General features: G+C 34.8%; 3 protein-coding genes across 4 annotated transcripts; 2 read left to right on the top strand and 1 right to left on the bottom strand.

Annotated features, from left to right (window-relative positions):
- On the top strand, nt 152–3287 carry LOC18606529 (GMP synthase [glutamine-hydrolyzing]). 2 transcript variants are annotated; one of them, XM_018118104.1, is made up of 7 exons: nt 153–888; nt 1080–1330; nt 1458–1546; nt 1721–1833; nt 1929–2060; nt 2149–2324; nt 2859–3287. In XM_018118104.1, exons 1-7 carry the CDS (start codon nt 343–345, stop codon nt 2980–2982), a joined length of 1431 nt encoding a protein of 476 aa, XP_017973593.1. In that variant the 5' UTR covers nt 153–342; the 3' UTR covers nt 2983–3287. The 2 variants fall into 2 exon arrangements, with proteins under 2 accessions (XP_017973592.1, XP_017973593.1); XM_018118103.1 differs by having other exon boundaries at nt 152–888; nt 1458–1833.
- On the top strand, nt 3509–5294 carry LOC108661416 (feruloyl CoA ortho-hydroxylase 2). The gene is made up of 2 exons (XM_018118105.1): nt 3509–4418; nt 4527–5294. The coding sequence occupies exons 1-2, from the start codon at nt 4063–4065 to the stop codon at nt 5134–5136; spliced, it is 966 nt and encodes a 321-aa protein (XP_017973594.1). The 5' UTR covers nt 3509–4062; the 3' UTR covers nt 5137–5294.
- On the bottom strand, nt 7042–11429 carry LOC18606528 (transcription factor EGL1). The gene is made up of 8 exons (XM_007040187.2): nt 10429–11429; nt 9725–9979; nt 9537–9633; nt 9410–9424; nt 8992–9048; nt 8021–8881; nt 7504–7947; nt 7042–7383 (listed from the first exon to the last, which is right to left on the bottom strand). Exons 1-8 carry the CDS (start codon nt 10557–10559, stop codon nt 7312–7314), a joined length of 1932 nt encoding a protein of 643 aa, XP_007040249.2. The 5' UTR covers nt 10560–11429; the 3' UTR covers nt 7042–7311.

The following is an 18578-nucleotide window of genomic DNA, read 5'->3' as shown; positions in this document are numbered from 1 at the left end:
GAAAAAGTTGGCCCGAACTGCAAGGCCCAACTTACATAAATAAGCCAGATTTCCCGGAAAATCCAAAAAGGTACCCGTTTTGAAAGCGCACTGCATCTCATAATTTATTCAACCCAATAAGGAAAAGAATGTCAGTTGGCACTAACTTACTGTTATTTATTTGTAGCCCCACTTCCCGCCAATCCCTCTTACCCCACTTTCCGAGAACCCTAATTTCTCTCCGCCTTCCTCCTTAAACCCCTCGCCCGCCACCACTTCCTTCTATCCAAAGAAAAACCGTCAAGCCGCAACCAGAGCCACAGCCACAGCCACCACCCTTTCCCTTAAACCCTAAAACTCCCAATGGACCCAAAAGCCGTGAAATCCGACTTAGTCCTGATCCTAGACTTCGGTTCCCAATACACCCATCTCATCACTCGCCGTATCCGCTCCCTCTCTATCTTCTCCCTTTGCATCTCCGGCACTTCCCCTCTGTCCTCGATCACGTCCCTCAACCCAAAAGTCGTTATCCTTTCCGGCGGACCACACTCGGTCCATTCCGATGATTCTCCTTCATTTGCTGATGGGTTCGTTAAGTGGGCCCTGTCCAATGGGGTTTTTGTTCTGGGTATTTGTTATGGGCTTCAGTTACTTGTTCAGAGACTTGGTGGTGAAGTTAGGGTTGGGGAAAGGCAGGAGTATGGGAGGATGGAGATTGAGGTTGAGAAAAGTTGTGGTCTTTTTGGTGGGAAGAGAGTTGGGGATAGGCAGGTTGTTTGGATGAGTCATGGGGATGAGGCTGCTAGGTTGCCTAATGGGTTTCAAGTGGTGGCTAGGAGTCAGCAGGGGGCAGTGGCTGCGGTTGAGGATCAGGAGAATAGGTTTTATGGGTTGCAGTATCATCCTGAGGTAATTTGAATTATGGGTTTAGTTCTATTCGTTGAGTTTTTGGGTTTTATTTTGTGTTTATTAAGGTTTGTTTTGATTGTAATATTTGCTATTTGTTTTTTGCTTATTGACTTAAAATAAACAATAAACAAATGACTAAAATGCTGTGGCTTTGAAACAGTTGAATAATGTTTTGATTTGTGTTTATTTAGGTTACACATTCGCCAGAAGGGATGGAGACTCTAAGGAATTTCTTGTTTGATGTTTGTGGAATGAATGCTGATTGGAAAATGGAAGATGTAATGGATGAAGAAATTAAGGTGATCAACAACACGGTGGGGCCTGATGATCATGTTATCTGTGCTTTATCTGGAGGTGTTGATTCCACAGTTGCTGCAATGCTTGTTCACAGGGCCATTGGAGATAGACTTCACTGTGTTTTTGTGGACAATGGTTTATTAAGGTGAGAAAGCAAACAATTTTCCATTTTCTTTCAGCACTAGTTATTGAATTCCCAAATGTACATTTTGGTTATAAGCTTCTATAAATCATTGCTTGTGCATTTATTGATTGTGCTTTTTTTGCTGTAGGTATAAGGAGAGAGAACGGGTGATGGAAACCTTTGAAAGGGATCTACATCTACCTGTTACTTGTGTTGATGCAACTAATCAATTTCTTAGTAAGCTAAAAGGGGTTGTAGACCCTGAGATGAAAAGAAAGATAATTGGAAAAGAATTTATCTGCATCTTTGATACTTTTGCTCAAGAATTGGAGCATAAATTAGGAAAGAAACCTGCTTTCTTGGTTCAAGGAACCTTGTACCCGGATGTGATTGAATCTTGTCCTCCACCAGGAACTGGAAGAACCCACTCTCACACAATCAAAAGTCATCATAACGTTGGAGGTCTTCCCAAAGACATGAAATTAAAGCTCATTGAGCCACTTAAACTTCTATTCAAGGATGAGGTCTTGATTCTATTCCCTTGCTGAATGTTTACTTCTATTGAAAGCTTCTTCCTCTTTTGAATTAGTTTCATTTTTATTTTTTCTAATTTTTTAAGGTTCGCCAACTTGGGGGGATATTGAGAGTTCCTGAGCTATTTTTAAAGCGCCACCCATTTCCTGGGCCTGGCCTTGCAGTACGAATCTTGGGTGACGTAACTGAAGGCAATGCCTTAGATATTCTTCGTCAGGTATGAGGTGTTTACAGAAGGAATTGCAACCTTGTCTATAAGGTGTTATCTTTTATCATGTTTTTCTTCATGGACTTGTCTTTCCCAGGTTGATGAAATTTTCATTCAGTCAATCAAGGATGCTGGCATTTATGACTCAATTTGGCAAGCCTTTGCTGTATTTTTGCCTGTAAAATCAGTTGGAGTTCAAGGTGATCAAAGAACACATTCTCATGTTGTTGCTCTTCGAGCTGTTACAAGTCAAGATGGAATGACAGCAGATTGGTTAGTTCTCATTGCTCAGGTTAACGAAGAGTGTGTAGTAATAAGCATAAGCTGAAATGTGTCTCTGAGGTTGGGCTGAGTTGAAAATGATTTAACGCGCATGGTTTGGCTATTTGCAAGAAGGGTTAGTGATTTGCTGAAATCGGTTGGTAGGGCTACATGATATGGTTTGTCTGACTGGAAGTACCAGAAGCAGTTTAAGTTGGAAATCGTTCAAAGGAGATTGTTAGCATTCTTAAGTAATGATATTAAAATGTGGCAAATTCAATGTAGATTTTAGTCAGAGGCTTGATAAAATCGACAACTTCCTAAGTCAATAAAAATGGATGTCCCTCCATCCTCTTAGGCATTACATGTTGGCAGAGTTGCATGTTACAAGTTTCTCAAAATCTAGGAAAATTGCATTTTTCTCTGTCTTATTGGCAATGGTTGTTTGGTAAAAAGCCTGTGAATTAATCTTTGACTCCCTTTTCCCCCTCTTAACTCCAAAATCCTGAAATTCTCATTTTTCCTCGTGCAATTTTGGACTTCCAGGTACTATTTTGAACATGAGTTCCTTGATGATGTGGCTCGAAAAATATGCAACAATGTTCGTGGTGTGAATCGTGTGGTTCAAGACATCACATCAAAGCCCCCATCAACAATTGAATGGGAATAATGCCATGTTGGATGTCAGTAACAATTCCATAGTTGTGTAGAGTGAAGGTGATATTCATTGTGTCATTGCTTTCAGCTCCAGATGACAAGAAAGAAAATGAGTTTAGCAGGATTTCTTAATATGAGTACTGGATGCTTAAGGTCTGTGCCCATATCTATATCACCTATTTCTCACAATGAAATTTTTGTCAAGACTATACTGTAAACATTTCTTCTAAAACTTCTATCATTATTAAACATTATACTTCTTTTGGCAGCCGTATTTTATTTTTCTCTGGTGATGAATGCTTTATAGTTTTAGCCAAATATGAAGAGCTTATGTCTCTGAGTGTGTGTGGCCACATGTGTCGGTTTGTATTGTTTTTGTCTAAAGACTGTATCATATGCAAATGAAGAGCTTAAGTCTCTGACTTGTAATTTATGGAGTTTCTTGGCCTGGCCTTATACTTAATTTGCATATGAGAACATATGCAAATGTCTGGTTTGTCCATGCGCACATGCTTATTCTTAGCTTGTTCTGGTGCTTCATTTTTGTTGTTTCTTTATGTCTGTACTTAAAAAATAAAAATATTGGTAATTGAACTGCATTATACTAAAATTCTTTGCTGACCATGCCACGATGTCTCTTTGTCCGCTTAAATCATTTTGGTCTCTTGGATTCAGTGGATGTAAACAATAGGTGCATAATACTATTACTAGTGGTTAGTATCAGCTAGGAGGGTTATGTCGTGCTTTTGATCCGTGGTCTCCACCATTAGGTGATTGTGTTTTAGTTTTTAAATGAAATTTGTCTGCAAAAGATAGCTACAAAACTCACTCTTCGCCCACCATCTTTTTATGCCTAACCAATCACTCTAAGTATCGTGGTCACCGTGTTGCCATTTTTCCTATGATGCATTTTATTATAATTGTTAGTGGTGGTAAATAATGCCTAATCTTTAAGTAGCTTAATCATTTCTGGTATGTGCTAGAATGCTAATCTATTTTCAGATTCTTCCACCCTAGATCCTATATGTAACCAACCTACCACTCTTAGACTGCAATCCAATTCAAGGATCTTGTTTTGTTTCCATATATAATAATGTCTGAACTGCAAGATTCTATAAAGCTCCCAGTATTAGATCTAACCCAACCTTCTGAACCCTCTTTTCTATCTTCCCTCTCACAAGCCTGTCAGGAATGGGGCTTCTTTTATGTTACCAACCATGGCATCCCGCAAAATCTATTTAACAAAGTTCGTGCACTTTCAAATGAAATATTTAGCCTTCCTCCAGATACGAAGCTCAAACTCGGTCCATCATCATGTATCAAAACATACACACCCTATTTCATAGCTTCTCCCTACTTTGAGAGTTTAAGAGTTAGTGGTCCGGATTTCTTTGCCTCTGCTAAGGCTTCTGCTAATGAACTCTTTGGCCAAGAGAAATCTGAATTTAGGTAATAATTTTATTCAATGATTAGTCTCTTGTTACCACAATTCTTTTCAGTTTATTCATGTGCATTCTTTTGTTTTGTTTTGTTTTATCTGTTCTCTTCCATCTATAGTGAGATATTACAACAGTATGGAGACAATATGATGAACTTGTCAAAGAGAATCGCGGAGATCATATTAAGGAGTTTAGGAGATGGTTATGAAGAGAAGTTCTATGAGTCTGAATTTGGTGACTGTCATGGATATCTGAGGATAGTAAATTACACACCACCAGATGATGTGGAAGAAAGGGAAGTTGAAGGACTCGGAATGCACACTGATATGAGTTGCATAACAATTGTGTATCAGGATGAGCTTGGTGGGCTCCAAATGAGATCCAAGGAAGGGAAGTGGATGGACGTACGCCCATGTGAGAATTCCTTAGTAGTGAACATAGGAGATCTTATGCAGGCTTGGAGCAATGGGAGGTTAAGATCATCAGAGCACCGAGTTGTTTTGAAGCAGTTCATGAACCGGTTCTCTCTAGCATTCTTCTGGTGCTTTGGGGATGAGAAGGTAATCTTGGCACCAGATGCAGTTGTGGGAGTTGGGAACTCAAGGGTTTACCATCCATTTGTTTGCTTGGATTACCTAAAGTTTAGAGAAAGTAATGAGGTTGGTAATTTTGACAAAATAGGATACACTGTAAAGGATTTTGCTGGGTTAAAAGTCGAAGTGCAGTGATTAGTCATGAATTCTTAAATGTTGCCTGTTGTTTGTTTTCTCAATGTATATGGAAATCCATCATTAGAATTGTGGGGTCAATAATTTAATTAATCCAATTGTGAATCATGTGTTGTTGACTAGCAGTAGTAAACTAATGTATTGTTTTCTATTTATCATGTTGTTGGGTAAAAAAGGTCAGGGGGAAGGAACAAATCTTTAGAATTTCTACTTTTTCTTAGTTGTCTTTGCTTGTTAGTGGATTCGATGGCATTCTTTTGTTTTCCTGCTTTTTCCTCATCACTCTTTGACAATGTCGCTTTATAGATAAATGTACTACTAATAAAAAAAATTCCCCATTTCATACCTAGTTCAGTACTCTCTACAAGCTAACGCTTTATCTTCTTAAGAGTTGTAGAATTGTCAATAAGATGACATGAAAAGACTTTTTGGGCCCCAATTCAACAATCCTTGGTCGATGTAGCTGGGGGACTTCCATTGGGCTGCCAGCCTAACTGACTGTGCAATTGCTTTATTGGGAAAATTAAACTTTCACAGGATCCGACTGAATCTTTGTATCTTCCTTCAGGTCAAGACACCGTGTTTGCCTAACTTTTTGTATTGTGATTAAGATTTTTATTTACCATTAAGCTAACTGATTAGACATAACTAAAGATTGAAACATCTTTCAGTGGAAATTTGAAGGGGAATGATGGCAATCATCATGATTAACATTACAAAAAAGCCTTCATGCCAAGGCCCACACTTCACTGCAATAAGCAAAGTCTGTCATGCACTCTTCAATCATAGTTTTGGGTTTCAAATGGAACAAACCCATTTTTAAACTTTGTTTTTTTTTTCAGTTTATTCGGGAAAGCAAAGGGGTCACCAAGTTATGCATGCCTCCGTCTCTTCTACCCACTTCTTTTTCAAGCCTGAACCTTTTATGCTCCCCTTTATCTCCTTTGCCATAGCTATTACGTCTTTCAATGAAGATGCCCCTTTGCCACCGAAAATTGTTCACCTTTATCACTGCCCTGATTTGGTGGGCCTATTCTCCAATCCTTTATAGTCAAATCAAAAATTCCTAATATTCCAGTGAACTGAAATGAATACACAGTAAGCATACAATCTATTTTCCTTTTGTCGTTTAACAAACTTTGTTTTATACTTAATCAAAATTACCTCCAAAGGCATAATTGGGAATTTTAAGAGTTAAAAACGACTCATGATTCTAGTATTAAACGATATTTGCTAGCGTGCTTGCTGAAAACAAAACTGCAGTTCCTGTGTCTAGATTCATATTGTATTTAGGGTTCTCCTTGCTATCATTTAACCTGACCCTAAAATTTGTCTAGTCTTTGAAAACTTTGTCAGCCTTTTCTGATGTTATTTCCATTTAAAATTCACCTCTTTTTAGACCTTTTTGACTACCCAAGCAAGCCCCCCTCCTGCTTTGCTTAAAGCTAGAATACTTTATTTTCTTGATTAAACCAAGTTGCATTTGTTTACCAAACTACATTACATTACTATAATTAGCTTTAGCACATCACCCTCTCAAAATTCCATGAAAACCATTATAAATAATAGCACCACCTTATAATATAGTACTTCTTTCTCTCTCCAATTAGATATACGCAAAGAGAATTGTTTTTCTTTTAAGAAATGTAAGTATCAGGAAAATGACTACCCTGAAGCCATCATTAGTACTGCCGTGTGCCTCATGTTGGACATATGATAAGGCTTAATGTTCCTTTCCTGCTACAGTAGTACGGACAAGTTGATTTTGTTAGGTACATGGCGGTGGACGGTGAGTGTTGTGCGAGGGGTCTTTTTTTTTTTTTTTGACTTAAAAAAAAAAATTCAAACCCTACTCTTTAAATTTATAAAGCTTAATCCATTAGAAATTATAAGGCATCTATTGTAGCTCGAATATTCATTTTCTTTTCTTGATGCTATTACAAGGTGCAAGATTGAAGCCATAGGTCAAGGTCTGTTACGTAAGCGCTAGATTTTGAAGAAAATTACAAGGCTCAAAGTTTTTATTTCCCTTTATTTTACTAGCCTACAGGAAGGAAAAACCTTTTTCTTTGTGGCATCTCATCTACAGAACCTTCCATGACAGGGGATTTTACAAACGAAGCAGGGAAATCTAGACCAAATAACTCTATGGTTTGTCCGGTGAGAAGATATGCTTCAACACTTCCGAGCAACTCTTTGCAATGCTTGCTTAATCGTCCCTGCTGATGCAGCAGTTGATCCTTTGTACTGCAATAAGCACAGACACTTTATTTAGGGTCAATTGTTCATAATACTTGCGAATGTCAATCATTAACGGATTTGGTTTCCTAAACTTTTTCTTATGAAGCACATACAAAAGAGTCTTACCTTGGATTCTATAGTCAGGGAGAGAATCCCCTCTGTTGTAGATGACTGAACTGAGTGGCAATCCAAATTGAGAATGCTTAGTGCATCCATTATCTCAAGCAAAATCCCTTCCCTCCAAGGACACCTAAACTCAATTAGAAAATCCTTGTTGCTCATACTGACCGTTACATTTTCAGTCGAACCATCTTTTGATGCAACATAGTCAATCTCCAGCTCTGCTCCATCAATATCACAAGCTTTCCTTTTATTTAAGGATGGCTTCTTTCCATTGGTCATTTTGTTATTGCCATAGTTATCAGATGTTCGCTCTACATGATCCTGAGGTTTTCTTTTCATTCTTGCCTCTAAATCTGTTAACTCTCTGCAAGATTCCAACTCTTCAACTCTTCTCTCGAGGTCTTGTAGGTATCCTATTGTATCATCTAGTATGGAAACTTTATCAGCCTGCATAAACAATGCCAGTTAATTTGGTAATTTTCATATTAGGAATAACTAAGGAGAATGGAAATTTAACTACCCTGCTAACTGAAGGGACCAGTGATTTGAGAATCATAAATCGTTCATTCAGTTTTTCCCTCCGCCTTCTCTCTGACAACACATGGTTTCCACAAATTTCATCAGCTTCTGGTCTCCAAGCTGCATCTCTAATGCCATTATCTTCAGGAGAGTCAAGTAACCCTTTATCATGCATCTGAGGAACTTCAAACAATATCCTCTTCAACAACTTTTGAGGGGTTTCATCTCCTGCTTTCTGAGACTTCACCAAGCCATTTCTCTTCCACCTCATAAAGCTGGATTCCTGGTTAGAGTTTCGAAAGTGTGGCCCCAAAATCAACTGGTGGGAGGTCTTTAATAGGGCTGAGAGAACCGTTTGGTAGTGCAGATCATCACTTCGAATGTCTAAAGAGGTCAGTTTTGTCTGATTGCACTCTTGAACATCTTGCAAACCATTGTCATTATCATTTTCCCCCTTACAAAGAGGAACAACATTTCCATGATCCACAAAGGTTTGAGATATGCAGTCACTGGAATTCAAGGAATGGTGGACACAATTGCTGAACTCCTCTTCCATGAATTGCCAACTTTGTACTTGAGAAGCTCCACCATTTATCCCTTCAACCATGAATGAATCTTCTGCTGGTTGGTTAGGCTCAAAGCCATCTGAACTGTCATTGGGAGAAGCCATTTCTAGTTGTTCACAGCCTAAAAGTGGACTTAATTTGGTGTCAGGGATCTGAGGTTCAAGAGCTGGACAAGCAAGATCTTTGTCATTTCCTGTACTTCCAGCAACAGGGATGGATTTATAAGAACCAATTGGGTGTGGAGTATCCAAGAAAGAAGTTTTAATGCGCTGAATGAGGCTGAGGTCCTCCAATACCTACAGAAATAATTTTCAATATAACAGCAAGACTTGAACCAAAATAAAACTGCACTGGAAGCAAATTTCTCAATGGTAATAAACAAATAAAAGTATGGCAGAAAAGTTACCATATCAGCTACACCAAGCTCAATCACACCTCCTGAAAATGGAAAGCATACTACAGTCTGAAATCAAGACAAATGTAAGGATTTCATTCAGAAACATTTACAAGGAATCTAATCATTCTAGCCCTTTCAAGCTTCCATGTCTACATATGAAGTATTATAATTCTACATTCACTATAAGGCAATGTCACTTGTAATTTATTTCCATTAGCAATTAGGGTTAAAGTTGGTATGAGAAGGAATCACTGAATACCCTCAGACATGCCGTGTTGCCAAGGTGCAGTAAAATTATCAAACCAGCTCAAACAAAATTTATCCGACTCATTAACACAACCTTAAAGTCTCTGTTTACATGGTACCCTTTTTTTTTTTCATATTGAAATGAAGATAAATTAAGGCAATGGAGAAAGCAGATCAATACCTGAATAGATGCACTCTAGAGAGCCAGTTGCCAAAGTTTCCAGCCATGGAAAAAGAAACCAAACTGTTATTTCTGAACGTATTAACTAATCTTAAAATTTAGCCAGCATAAAAGCACAGGCACCGACCTTTGCTAGCAGTGATCGACTGAACACTTTGCTCTCTGCATAATGAGCATTGCAAAGCCAAATAGGTTGACCACTGGCCAATGTTCTTCCTGGCAATCTAACAACAATTTAGAGGAAGAATTAACAATCAGACACATTGATGTTTTCGGTTTGAACGGCTGAGAACAAAAGTATGGAAGAAAGATTACCCTTGGCCAATGTTGAATACAAATGACATGCAAACCAAGTAATACCACTCAGTATCTGTAAGATCTTCTGGAGATAATGCTGCCGAAGGTCTTCTAGCCTGAGGACTGCTGTCACCAGCCGAGAGGGACTCATAAAGTTCTCTCAGTTGCTCACTTCTCTGCAAACCCAGTTGGTTGGCGTTCAGCTCGACAGCTTGAACTGTTTTCCTTGTCTTTATATCACCATTGTAATAACCATCACCCCATTCCAATACCCTGAAGTGTTCACATTGATAGCAAACAAGAATAGGCAGAATCCTTTAGCAAAATACTAGATTGATAGTAAAAATTAGAATAGTTAGAAGGAGCTTCAACTCCAAATGTTTTTGAGATATTAGCATTTGTCATAAGGAAAAGCATAAAGGAATGTTAGAAAAAAAGTAATCTCAATCTATTCTAGGTAATTTAGCTCCTTAAAGAGTTTGACTTTGCATTTTAAACACTATGGCAAAATAAAATGATGTAGAATACTTGAAATCTAGAGAAAAATTAGGAAGAAACAAAAATATTAAGCAGAAGAGTCCCAGAAGCAAACCCAGTGTTTTCAAAAAGCAGAGATGAAATTGCTCCTCAAAAAAACAAAAGTGCATGTTAATTTTCTTCTAGAAAGAGAAAAAAAAAAAAGAAGGGGGCCAGAAAAGGGGTAAAAATGGAACATTTTGTACCCTGGCTGTCTAGCTGAAATGGACCAGAAAATTGCATAACTCCACTGAATATTTCTCACAGCAAGAGCAAGCTGTTTCTTCAGGTTCTCTGGCAGTCGCTCTTGATTTTGAACCCCAGTAGCCATTTGCATGATATCTATATGTATAAACTACCCCAGCCTAATCAGATCAGATGCAAATTGATTCTTACTCTGATTGCTAAGTCGTCATTCACCAACACCAGCTCCAATAAACTCCTATGGAATATTCAACCAAAGCATTTCAATAAAAACATGTGATGGAGCTCAAGTTCATGATTGTTTTTCCCCAAAACAGCAAACCCAGATGGGTTTGTCTCACTACTACCCCAAGTTTCGTTGACCAGAAACAACCCAGAGCTCAAAACCAGCTTATTTTTGTTCTTAAAAAAAAAAGGCCTAAAAACTTCAATAGCTAAGACCTGAAAAATGGTGTTTTGGGTAGCTATGAAGCTTGAAAACCCGAGGATAATGGGTTCAGAAAGCAACTGGCAATGATCATTAACAGATATACAAAACTTTAGGCTAAGTTGAAACTAATTTCCCGTTTGTGCCCAGAATTAAAAAAAAAAAAGGAAAACACTCACTTTGATGGTTAAGAAAAAGGAGGAAAACAAAAGAAGAAAGGGAGAAAAATAAAAATTTTATATATAAATGTAGTATCTTATTCCATTATCAAGAAATGTAAACTAAGTTTAATGAACAATGAGAAAGAAAATTCAATAAAGACTCGCTCTTTTCAATGGGGCGGGGGAAGTAAGTAAGTACCCAATAAAGACACGCAAATACACGCACACACAAGCACATTTTATTTTATTGCTTTCTTTGTTTAAGAGCTTTTAAAAAGAGAGGAAATGAAATGAAAAGGATTGTAACAAGGATCTGTGTTCTCAGTTTCCTCCCCTTACCCGAGATACAGAAAAACACTTGGTCCTACAACCAGTGCCAACAAAGACACAACTTTTTTCCCTTTTTTTTTTTTCTTGCTTTGAAGTGGAAATAATTATTTAAAAAAAAAAAGAAAAACCCAAATAAAAACTAATGGTAATAAGTAGTAAAGCTTTAATGAGAAGTAGATTTAGACATAGACATGTCTGAGAAACAAAAGCAAAACAAACTTTCTTTCCATGGAGCTTCAAAGAAAACGTGTAAAAGAAAATAATCAATGCTTAAATCAAGTGTAGCTCTTTGGGGGACTGTTTTCTAGATTGCTAATTCACAATTTTGTTTTTGGAACAAAACCCAAAAAATATATGAAGAAAACAGCATCAGAAAGATTCTTTTCTTCGAAATTTGCTTGCTTTGATCCCAAAGTACAAAGAAGCGAGGAAAAGAAAGGACAGAGAAAGAGAAAGGGTGAAGAACGTGGTACAAGGAACAGTGGCTACATGAAACATTTTCATTTTTCAAGCAGTCGTCCGATATGATTTTTCTAGGTGGGATTTGGTGAGGAATAATAAACAAAAAACAAGAATAATAATTATTATGTCTTGACGTAATGTATTGCTATGACTATGTACGTATTCTACATCAAATCTTTTTGGTCGATTTTTCTCAGTGGTTCCCAGAATTTCAACTCTCAACACAGTTAAACTGCCTAACCATAAACTTGATAAGATATCTATTCTTCACATGGAAACACAAGCTTTATGGATTCTAACAGCATCAACGAACACACCAGGGCGGTATAATTAAGAATATTCGTTCTGATTCTAGTACTAAATTCCTGAACGTGGGTTGAGTTGAGACCTTCGTTTGGTGTGCGAGAAGCAACTGTAGGGAGTGTCCGGCGAAAGATTTAATGTGCCCTTTGCTACAAAAAAAAATTTGCTACACTAACTGGCTGTTGAGTGAGTGATTACTCTTTTCAGCATGTGCTGGAAATATTAGTCAGCCAAATCAGATTAGAAGAGACAAGCCTGCTGCCCCTGTGTCAACGTCATCGTAAGAGTGAACAAAAATAATAACAACAATTATTTTTATATTTTTCCCCCTTTTTTTTTCATTTATCTTAGATACCATGTGTTAAAGTCAACCTATTGGCACGGACACAGTGTAAACTGGAATATGGCAAAGGGTTCAGATTAAGCTTGTGAAAGTTGGGGATAATAAACCTAGGTATGAGGAGAGGAATTCATGGAGGAAAGGGGGTATCTTCTTCTTCTTCTTCTTCTCTCAATTTCACACTGCCAGATTCAAAAGGATAGAGTGTAGTAGTTAAACTATTTTTTTTTGGGAGGTTTTATTAGCTTAATTTGCTTTAAAATATGATAAAATTAAACAAAAAAAAGGACCTTGAAAGAAGTATATCTAGACACATTCTTTTCTATACATGGAGATTGACACAAAATATATAAAAGTATAAAACAGAAAAAAGTCTATAAAGCCTGTCTGGATTTACATAGTACCAAATTGGAGCTTTGCAATTACTAGAAGCGTGGTTCTGAAAGATGCCTTGTTGTGGCTGAAACCCCCCCATATTGGGGTTTTGGACGACAGGTCTTTTGGCAAAGAATGTGTCTTCCATCATCACTATCCTGCAAGATTCTTTTTGGCCCTTTTTGTTAACTAAAATATCCATCAAAAAGATAAATTTATTTATAAACACACAATCACGAATGTAAGGGTATCATAGACTTCCCCTGCCACCAACCGTAACCCCTGGTCCAACATATATTGTTGGAGCATTTACCAGGGTTTGATCAACCTGTCAGGATAGACTAGAAAAAGAAAGAAACCAAAACTTAGCGTGAATGGTTTTCGGGTTTGTTCCCCTTTATGTCTATGATTGGTTTTTAACAGGTTTTTCAAGGCTATTCTCTGCTTTAATTTGTTTTATCCCTTAAGAGGCCACTTGTTATGGAATCATGCATTATTGGTTTATTTACTATATTGAAACCCCATGTCAGGTCAGCCTACTCCACCTGCACTGTGATCGATTCTGGTTACATGACCTCTGATCTTTTCCTTTCTTTTTGGAGACGATAACTAGGTCGATCCATTCCTACCTAAGGGCTTACCTTTTGCAATAACAGTACTTTGGGAGAGCAAAATATTCTTTATATTATATATATATTGCATAAAATACATGAAGTCTATGTTGTAATGACATTTCTTTTTATGTGTAAACACATATACCAGTGAGTGCCTCCTGACATTTAAGATTGATTTTTTGGCCAAATTATTAAGCTTAATTAATTTGAATATTTTCTTTTACATTGAAATCATTGAAAAATACAAAAATCGGTTCTAAGTATGAATCAACAATTCGAAATACTATTCTTGTGTAGTAACATTTACGTATAAATGTAACAAGATCTATTTGAAAAGTATAAGAAGCCCCTTTAACATTTCTTCATGTACAAAAAATTATCGATGCGAAAACACAAAAAACAAAGGACTAAACTTTAAAAAGGAAAAAGAGTAAATCAGCCAACGTTTTATTGTCTCATGCACTCATTTTGGAATCATATCGTTTCCCTACCTTGTTTCAGTCCCCTGATCTCTACAACCTTGAACGTTCGAAAACTCAGTATCACTGTTTTTTTCCTCCTTTTTCCCACTTCTTTTGCATTGGATTGGATATACAATCTACTTACTTACCCCATACACTCAAAATGCTTTTGCAATACCCATTTTATGCCACAACTGTATATCTTCAGTTACTTTGATAGACAAAACATTCACGTGATAAGGAAAATCCTAGAGACTACGAGCAACGACAGATTTAGTACATTAACTATTGTCTGTTAATTAGTTATTCTATCAAGTCCAAAGTCCTGCAGTTGGTATTAGGTCACTTTCATTTTGGTGTCCCTAATCTCAATTCTCATATATTGCGTGTTATATGGACCCAAAACCCTAGTTTCATATGATCTCGTAGTAAATCCATTTCCCCATGGGAAGTTAGGTCCATTGTTGACCCTAGCTCTTCGAAATTTTAAGAAGCATGTCAGGATGAAACTTTTTTGGCAGATCCAGAACAAGAAAATAAACTTTAGAGCAAAGTTTTAGCTTTGATGTGAATAATAGTATCATGCCTGGATTAGAATCTGAAGAATACATACAAAGTAATTAAGCAAAGACTACAACTGAATGGTCCCTAGTGATCTAAACTTAATTTGTTTAATTTACTGAAGTGGGGACGTTTCGACGTGTGAGATATGTAGAGAGTGCAGCCGAATACCATATAGCCGCTATGCTTATCGTCTTCCCAACTCTATACCTCTTGCATGGCCGACTCCGTGACTTTAATTTGTCATGTTTTGCCTTTTGTTGTAGTAATAGAATTTAGTGTGAAAAAAGGAAAGAAAAATACTGTTTTTTTTGGGTTGAAAGTGGAAGCCAGAACCGACTCTTTCCATATATAGCAGAGCAACTTACTAGTTCAAACTTTTGAATACATTAGACATTGAAATGATCATGTGGGGGCAATGGCATTGAAGTTTCTATGAAGCAAAATTAAAGCTTCTTACTATTGAAATTCCAGGTGGCTGCTATATATATATATATATATATATATATATATATATATATATGTATATATCATCATTGATAGCGATAGCTAATCTAATGTCACGAGAAGTGCTGCTCATGCTGACTCTTTTTCTGTATAGATAAGTAACACATGCCAGTTCAACTTGTATATTTGCTAGTGGTTTTTTGTTTTCTTTTGCACTTCTTGAATATGGATTACCTTTGCTTTTAAATGCTTGCTCCTTTAATCAAGTGCTATTTCACAAATTTGAATCAAGGAAGGGTTCAAATCTTTATTGATCTTTGAATAAATCACATCCATGCACCTAATCATTATTAAGTTAAATGCTTATATGATAGTTTTAAATTTTTTTATAAAAAAATAATTAATTTAATAGCATTTGATTAATTACCTTAAACTTGAACCTCAGAACAATGATTTTCATGTGAAATTTCTTTTCAATATTACAACTGTAAATTAAACATGAAAAGGAATTACAAATTTCAAATTAATTTTGGGGTTGAATGTTTACAAATTGGGCACCTTAAACTTGATTTGTCTATGCAAAAGTATCAATATATCATTGAATTTTGAGCTTGAAATAATTACATTAATTGTTACACTCGTGCCTTGATGAAGAAAACCCCAAAAACAAATATGGTGGTTTTCATATTAATGGACCTCCAAACAAAAATCCAATTATTTTGCGTATATACTATTAAATATTTAAGCAAAAAAAAAAAGAAAAAGAAAATCAATTTTTATGCTTATACTAATTACTAAATGTCAACTTCGTAAAAAAATAAAAATAAAAGAGTAGTCCAAAATAAATTCAACATTTGTGACCGGAAACTTCCAAAAGAATTTATGAACTGAAAACCCCACTGTCTTGAATTATGATCCAAGGACGACTGATAGAGCAGCTCATTGAAAGGCCTGAAAATTAGTTGGCAGCAGCACGGAGATGTAGGCCAGTCGTATGTCAATCATAGGGAACTAAAACCAAACTTAATTTATTATTCGATTTGAAACCCACATATAAGTTTATAAATTCTATACCTTAAACACACCCAAATTCCATAAAATATTGATATAATAAATTCATGCATTTTTTATCTCATAAATGCATATTTTTCTTAAGTCAAGGTTTATTATACGTATTAATTTTTGAATTATTTTCATTATCTGAATAGTAGATATCATCAAATAAATTATAATTGATTTAATGAGTTATTTGTAATTTCATAATTTGAACTAATTCATATAATCTTTGAAACAAACATATGACTAGATAGGATTCCTTCGCTTGTGCTCAATTCATGCATTTTGTTTGCCCTCCGTGATCAAAGCAAGTCAAGTGGTGACCATCCGATATGACAGCTTTGAGCTTAGATTCTTACTGTGATATATATATATAAAATAATTTTCTGGATTCTCCTTCACTTGTGCTGACATGTCATCAATCAAAGGCCGATAAGTTTATCAGGGCCATGCATATATGGTAGAATGCTGGAGTAGAAATTTTCCGAGCCTTCAAAGTTCCCATGTTTAACTGAAGGACCGGCTTTAGGATAAAGTCATCAAAGAAATAGTTTAAGTTTCAAATTTTTATAGGTTTTATAATTTTATAATAATAATAATATAATTAATTATATTAAAATATATATAAAAATAAAGATAATTTATAAAATATTTATTTATTCTCTCTTATCTAATAAATATTTATTTTCTCTCACTTCTATATTTTTATTAATTTTTAACTATTTATCTCATTTATCATTAAAAATATCTAAAAATCAAAATAATTAATTAAAAAACATATTTTCTCATTTTCGTCATTATGTACCTAATAAATCTAAATATTTTATCTGTTTTCAATTTTCACATTACTATTAATTCTCAACTATTTTTCTTATTCTCACTCAATTAAGGATAATATGTATTTAAAGATCTCCCATCACTATTTTTTTCCTATATATAAATTAATTTTTTTAATTTATAATATTCACTTATGAATTTTCTTTTCTCATTTGTTCTTTTTTTCTTAACTTCAATAAAAAAAATCTCATTTTCTTAATTTGACTTAATGCTCAAATAAACCCTTAAGCTATTAAAAAAAATTTAAATAAGTATTTATTCTTTTATTGTATTAAGTTAAACTTATATATTTTTATTTTGAATCAAATAAATTTTTATAATTAATAATTGATTAATTATCATTAATCAAAATGTAACTTATTATTTTATATTTACGTGACATTAACATAACGTTAATATGAAAAATAAAAACTATTACATAGTCATATTATTATATCCAATTAAAATATCACGTCATCATCATTTGTAATATATTAACATAACATTTTATCATTAATTATAATATTTTATCATATCAAATCAACATCACGTGATATAAAAATATAAATAATATTATAATTAAGTTAATCATTATGATAAAATTTTTTAAATATTATACCTCCTAATATCTAGGCTTATTGAGCTGTGATTCCCTGTCTTCTTGCTTCTTTTGTTACATGTAGCAAAGATCGGGTACTTTACCATTCTACTACTTGAAATGACAGCACAGGCTAGCTGTTTGAATGGCCCTTTTTGTTATTCTAATAGGATCCTTGGATTTATATGTTTCCCTGTGTACTTTTCGTTTTAGTTGCTTTCAAACTGTAAATTACAGATTTCTCACTCGATCGAATGTATCTTCAATTAGAAAATGAATGTCACGTGATAGAGTTATCCCAATGGTACATAAAGGATCAAAATTCATTGAATGATTGAATATGTAGTTTGAACCAAGAATCAAATGAACAAGTTTTTTTTATTATTATTTCTTTGAAGCCATCAATAAAGGTATGATCTACAACTTTTGTACAACATTTTAATATAAAAAAAATGTAATCCAATGTCGTATCTAAAACATAATAACATTTGTGTTCTGTTTAAAGAAAAATAACCTAGATCACAACATGGGTTTTGACTCAATTGATAATTCTAATTAATTAATGTAATCACTTTATTCAATAGCTCACCGTTGTAGTTTAAAAGAGTTTTACAGAAAAGTTGAGGGTTTAACTTAATCATATTAATTAATCTTAATTAATTAATAACCCCCAAATGGTTCATAAAGAAGATGGGTCCGAAGTCAGTGTCAAAAAAGGACATGGAGTAAAACAGCCAAAAACTACAAATTGATGGGAGTTGTTATATTCACAAAGATCTACATGGCTTTGTTTGAATTAAGCAGCATGTGATCTCTCCACCTGTGCCCTCCCGAGTGCGGACACAACATTCATTTGCTAAAAGTTAAAGCAAATCAATGTAACGTTGGGTAGGGGAAAATATCACTATTCAATCACATTATTACAAAATCTTTTGATCTAGATACGGTTAAATTTTTATAATTTAATAGAAATTTATTAATTAATTAGGATAATATTTAATCGATAAATTAATAATTTATTAATTTATAGCTTAGTTAATACAAAATTAATTTATCAATGTATTTTTTTTTAAATCATTGAATTTAATGCATATGTTATGTATAATTTTATCTTACAATTGAGAACATTGTATTAGAGCTTTTAAAGATCTTTTAATTGAATCATATATATATATATATATATATATATATATATATATAT

This window comes from Theobroma cacao, chromosome 3, assembly GCF_000208745.1.
Source record: "Theobroma cacao cultivar B97-61/B2 chromosome 3, Criollo_cocoa_genome_V2, whole genome shotgun sequence".
Lineage (NCBI taxonomy): Eukaryota > Viridiplantae > Streptophyta > Magnoliopsida > Malvales > Malvaceae > Theobroma > Theobroma cacao.
Note: the sequence above shows the minus strand (reverse complement) of the source record. Positions and strands in the feature narration are given on the sequence as shown.

Coding starts and splice junctions, on each gene's coding strand:
- LOC18606529 (XM_018118103.1), top strand. CDS start 343: ATGGACCCAAAAGCCGTGAAATCCGACTTAGTCCTGATCCTAGACTTC. Junction 889..1,079: donor GGTTGCAGTATCATCCTGAG/GTAATTTGAATT, acceptor GTGTTTATTTAG/GTTACACATTCGCCAGAAGG. Junction 2,325..2,858: donor GATGGAATGACAGCAGATTG/GTTAGTTCTCAT, acceptor TTGGACTTCCAG/GTACTATTTTGAACATGAGT.
- LOC108661416 (XM_018118105.1), top strand. CDS start 4,063: ATGTCTGAACTGCAAGATTCTATAAAGCTCCCAGTATTAGATCTAACC. Junction 4,419..4,526: donor CAAGAGAAATCTGAATTTAG/GTAATAATTTTA, acceptor TTCCATCTATAG/TGAGATATTACAACAGTATG.
- LOC18606528 (XM_007040187.2), bottom strand. CDS start 10,559: ATGCAAATGGCTACTGGGGTTCAAAATCAAGAGCGACTGCCAGAGAAC. Junction 8,882..8,991: donor AGCTTGGTGTAGCTGATATG/GTAACTTTTCTG, acceptor TTATTTCTGTAG/GTATTGGAGGACCTCAGCCT. Junction 7,948..8,020: donor TGGTCCCTTCAGTTAGCAGG/GTAGTTAAATTT, acceptor TTGTTTATGCAG/GCTGATAAAGTTTCCATACT.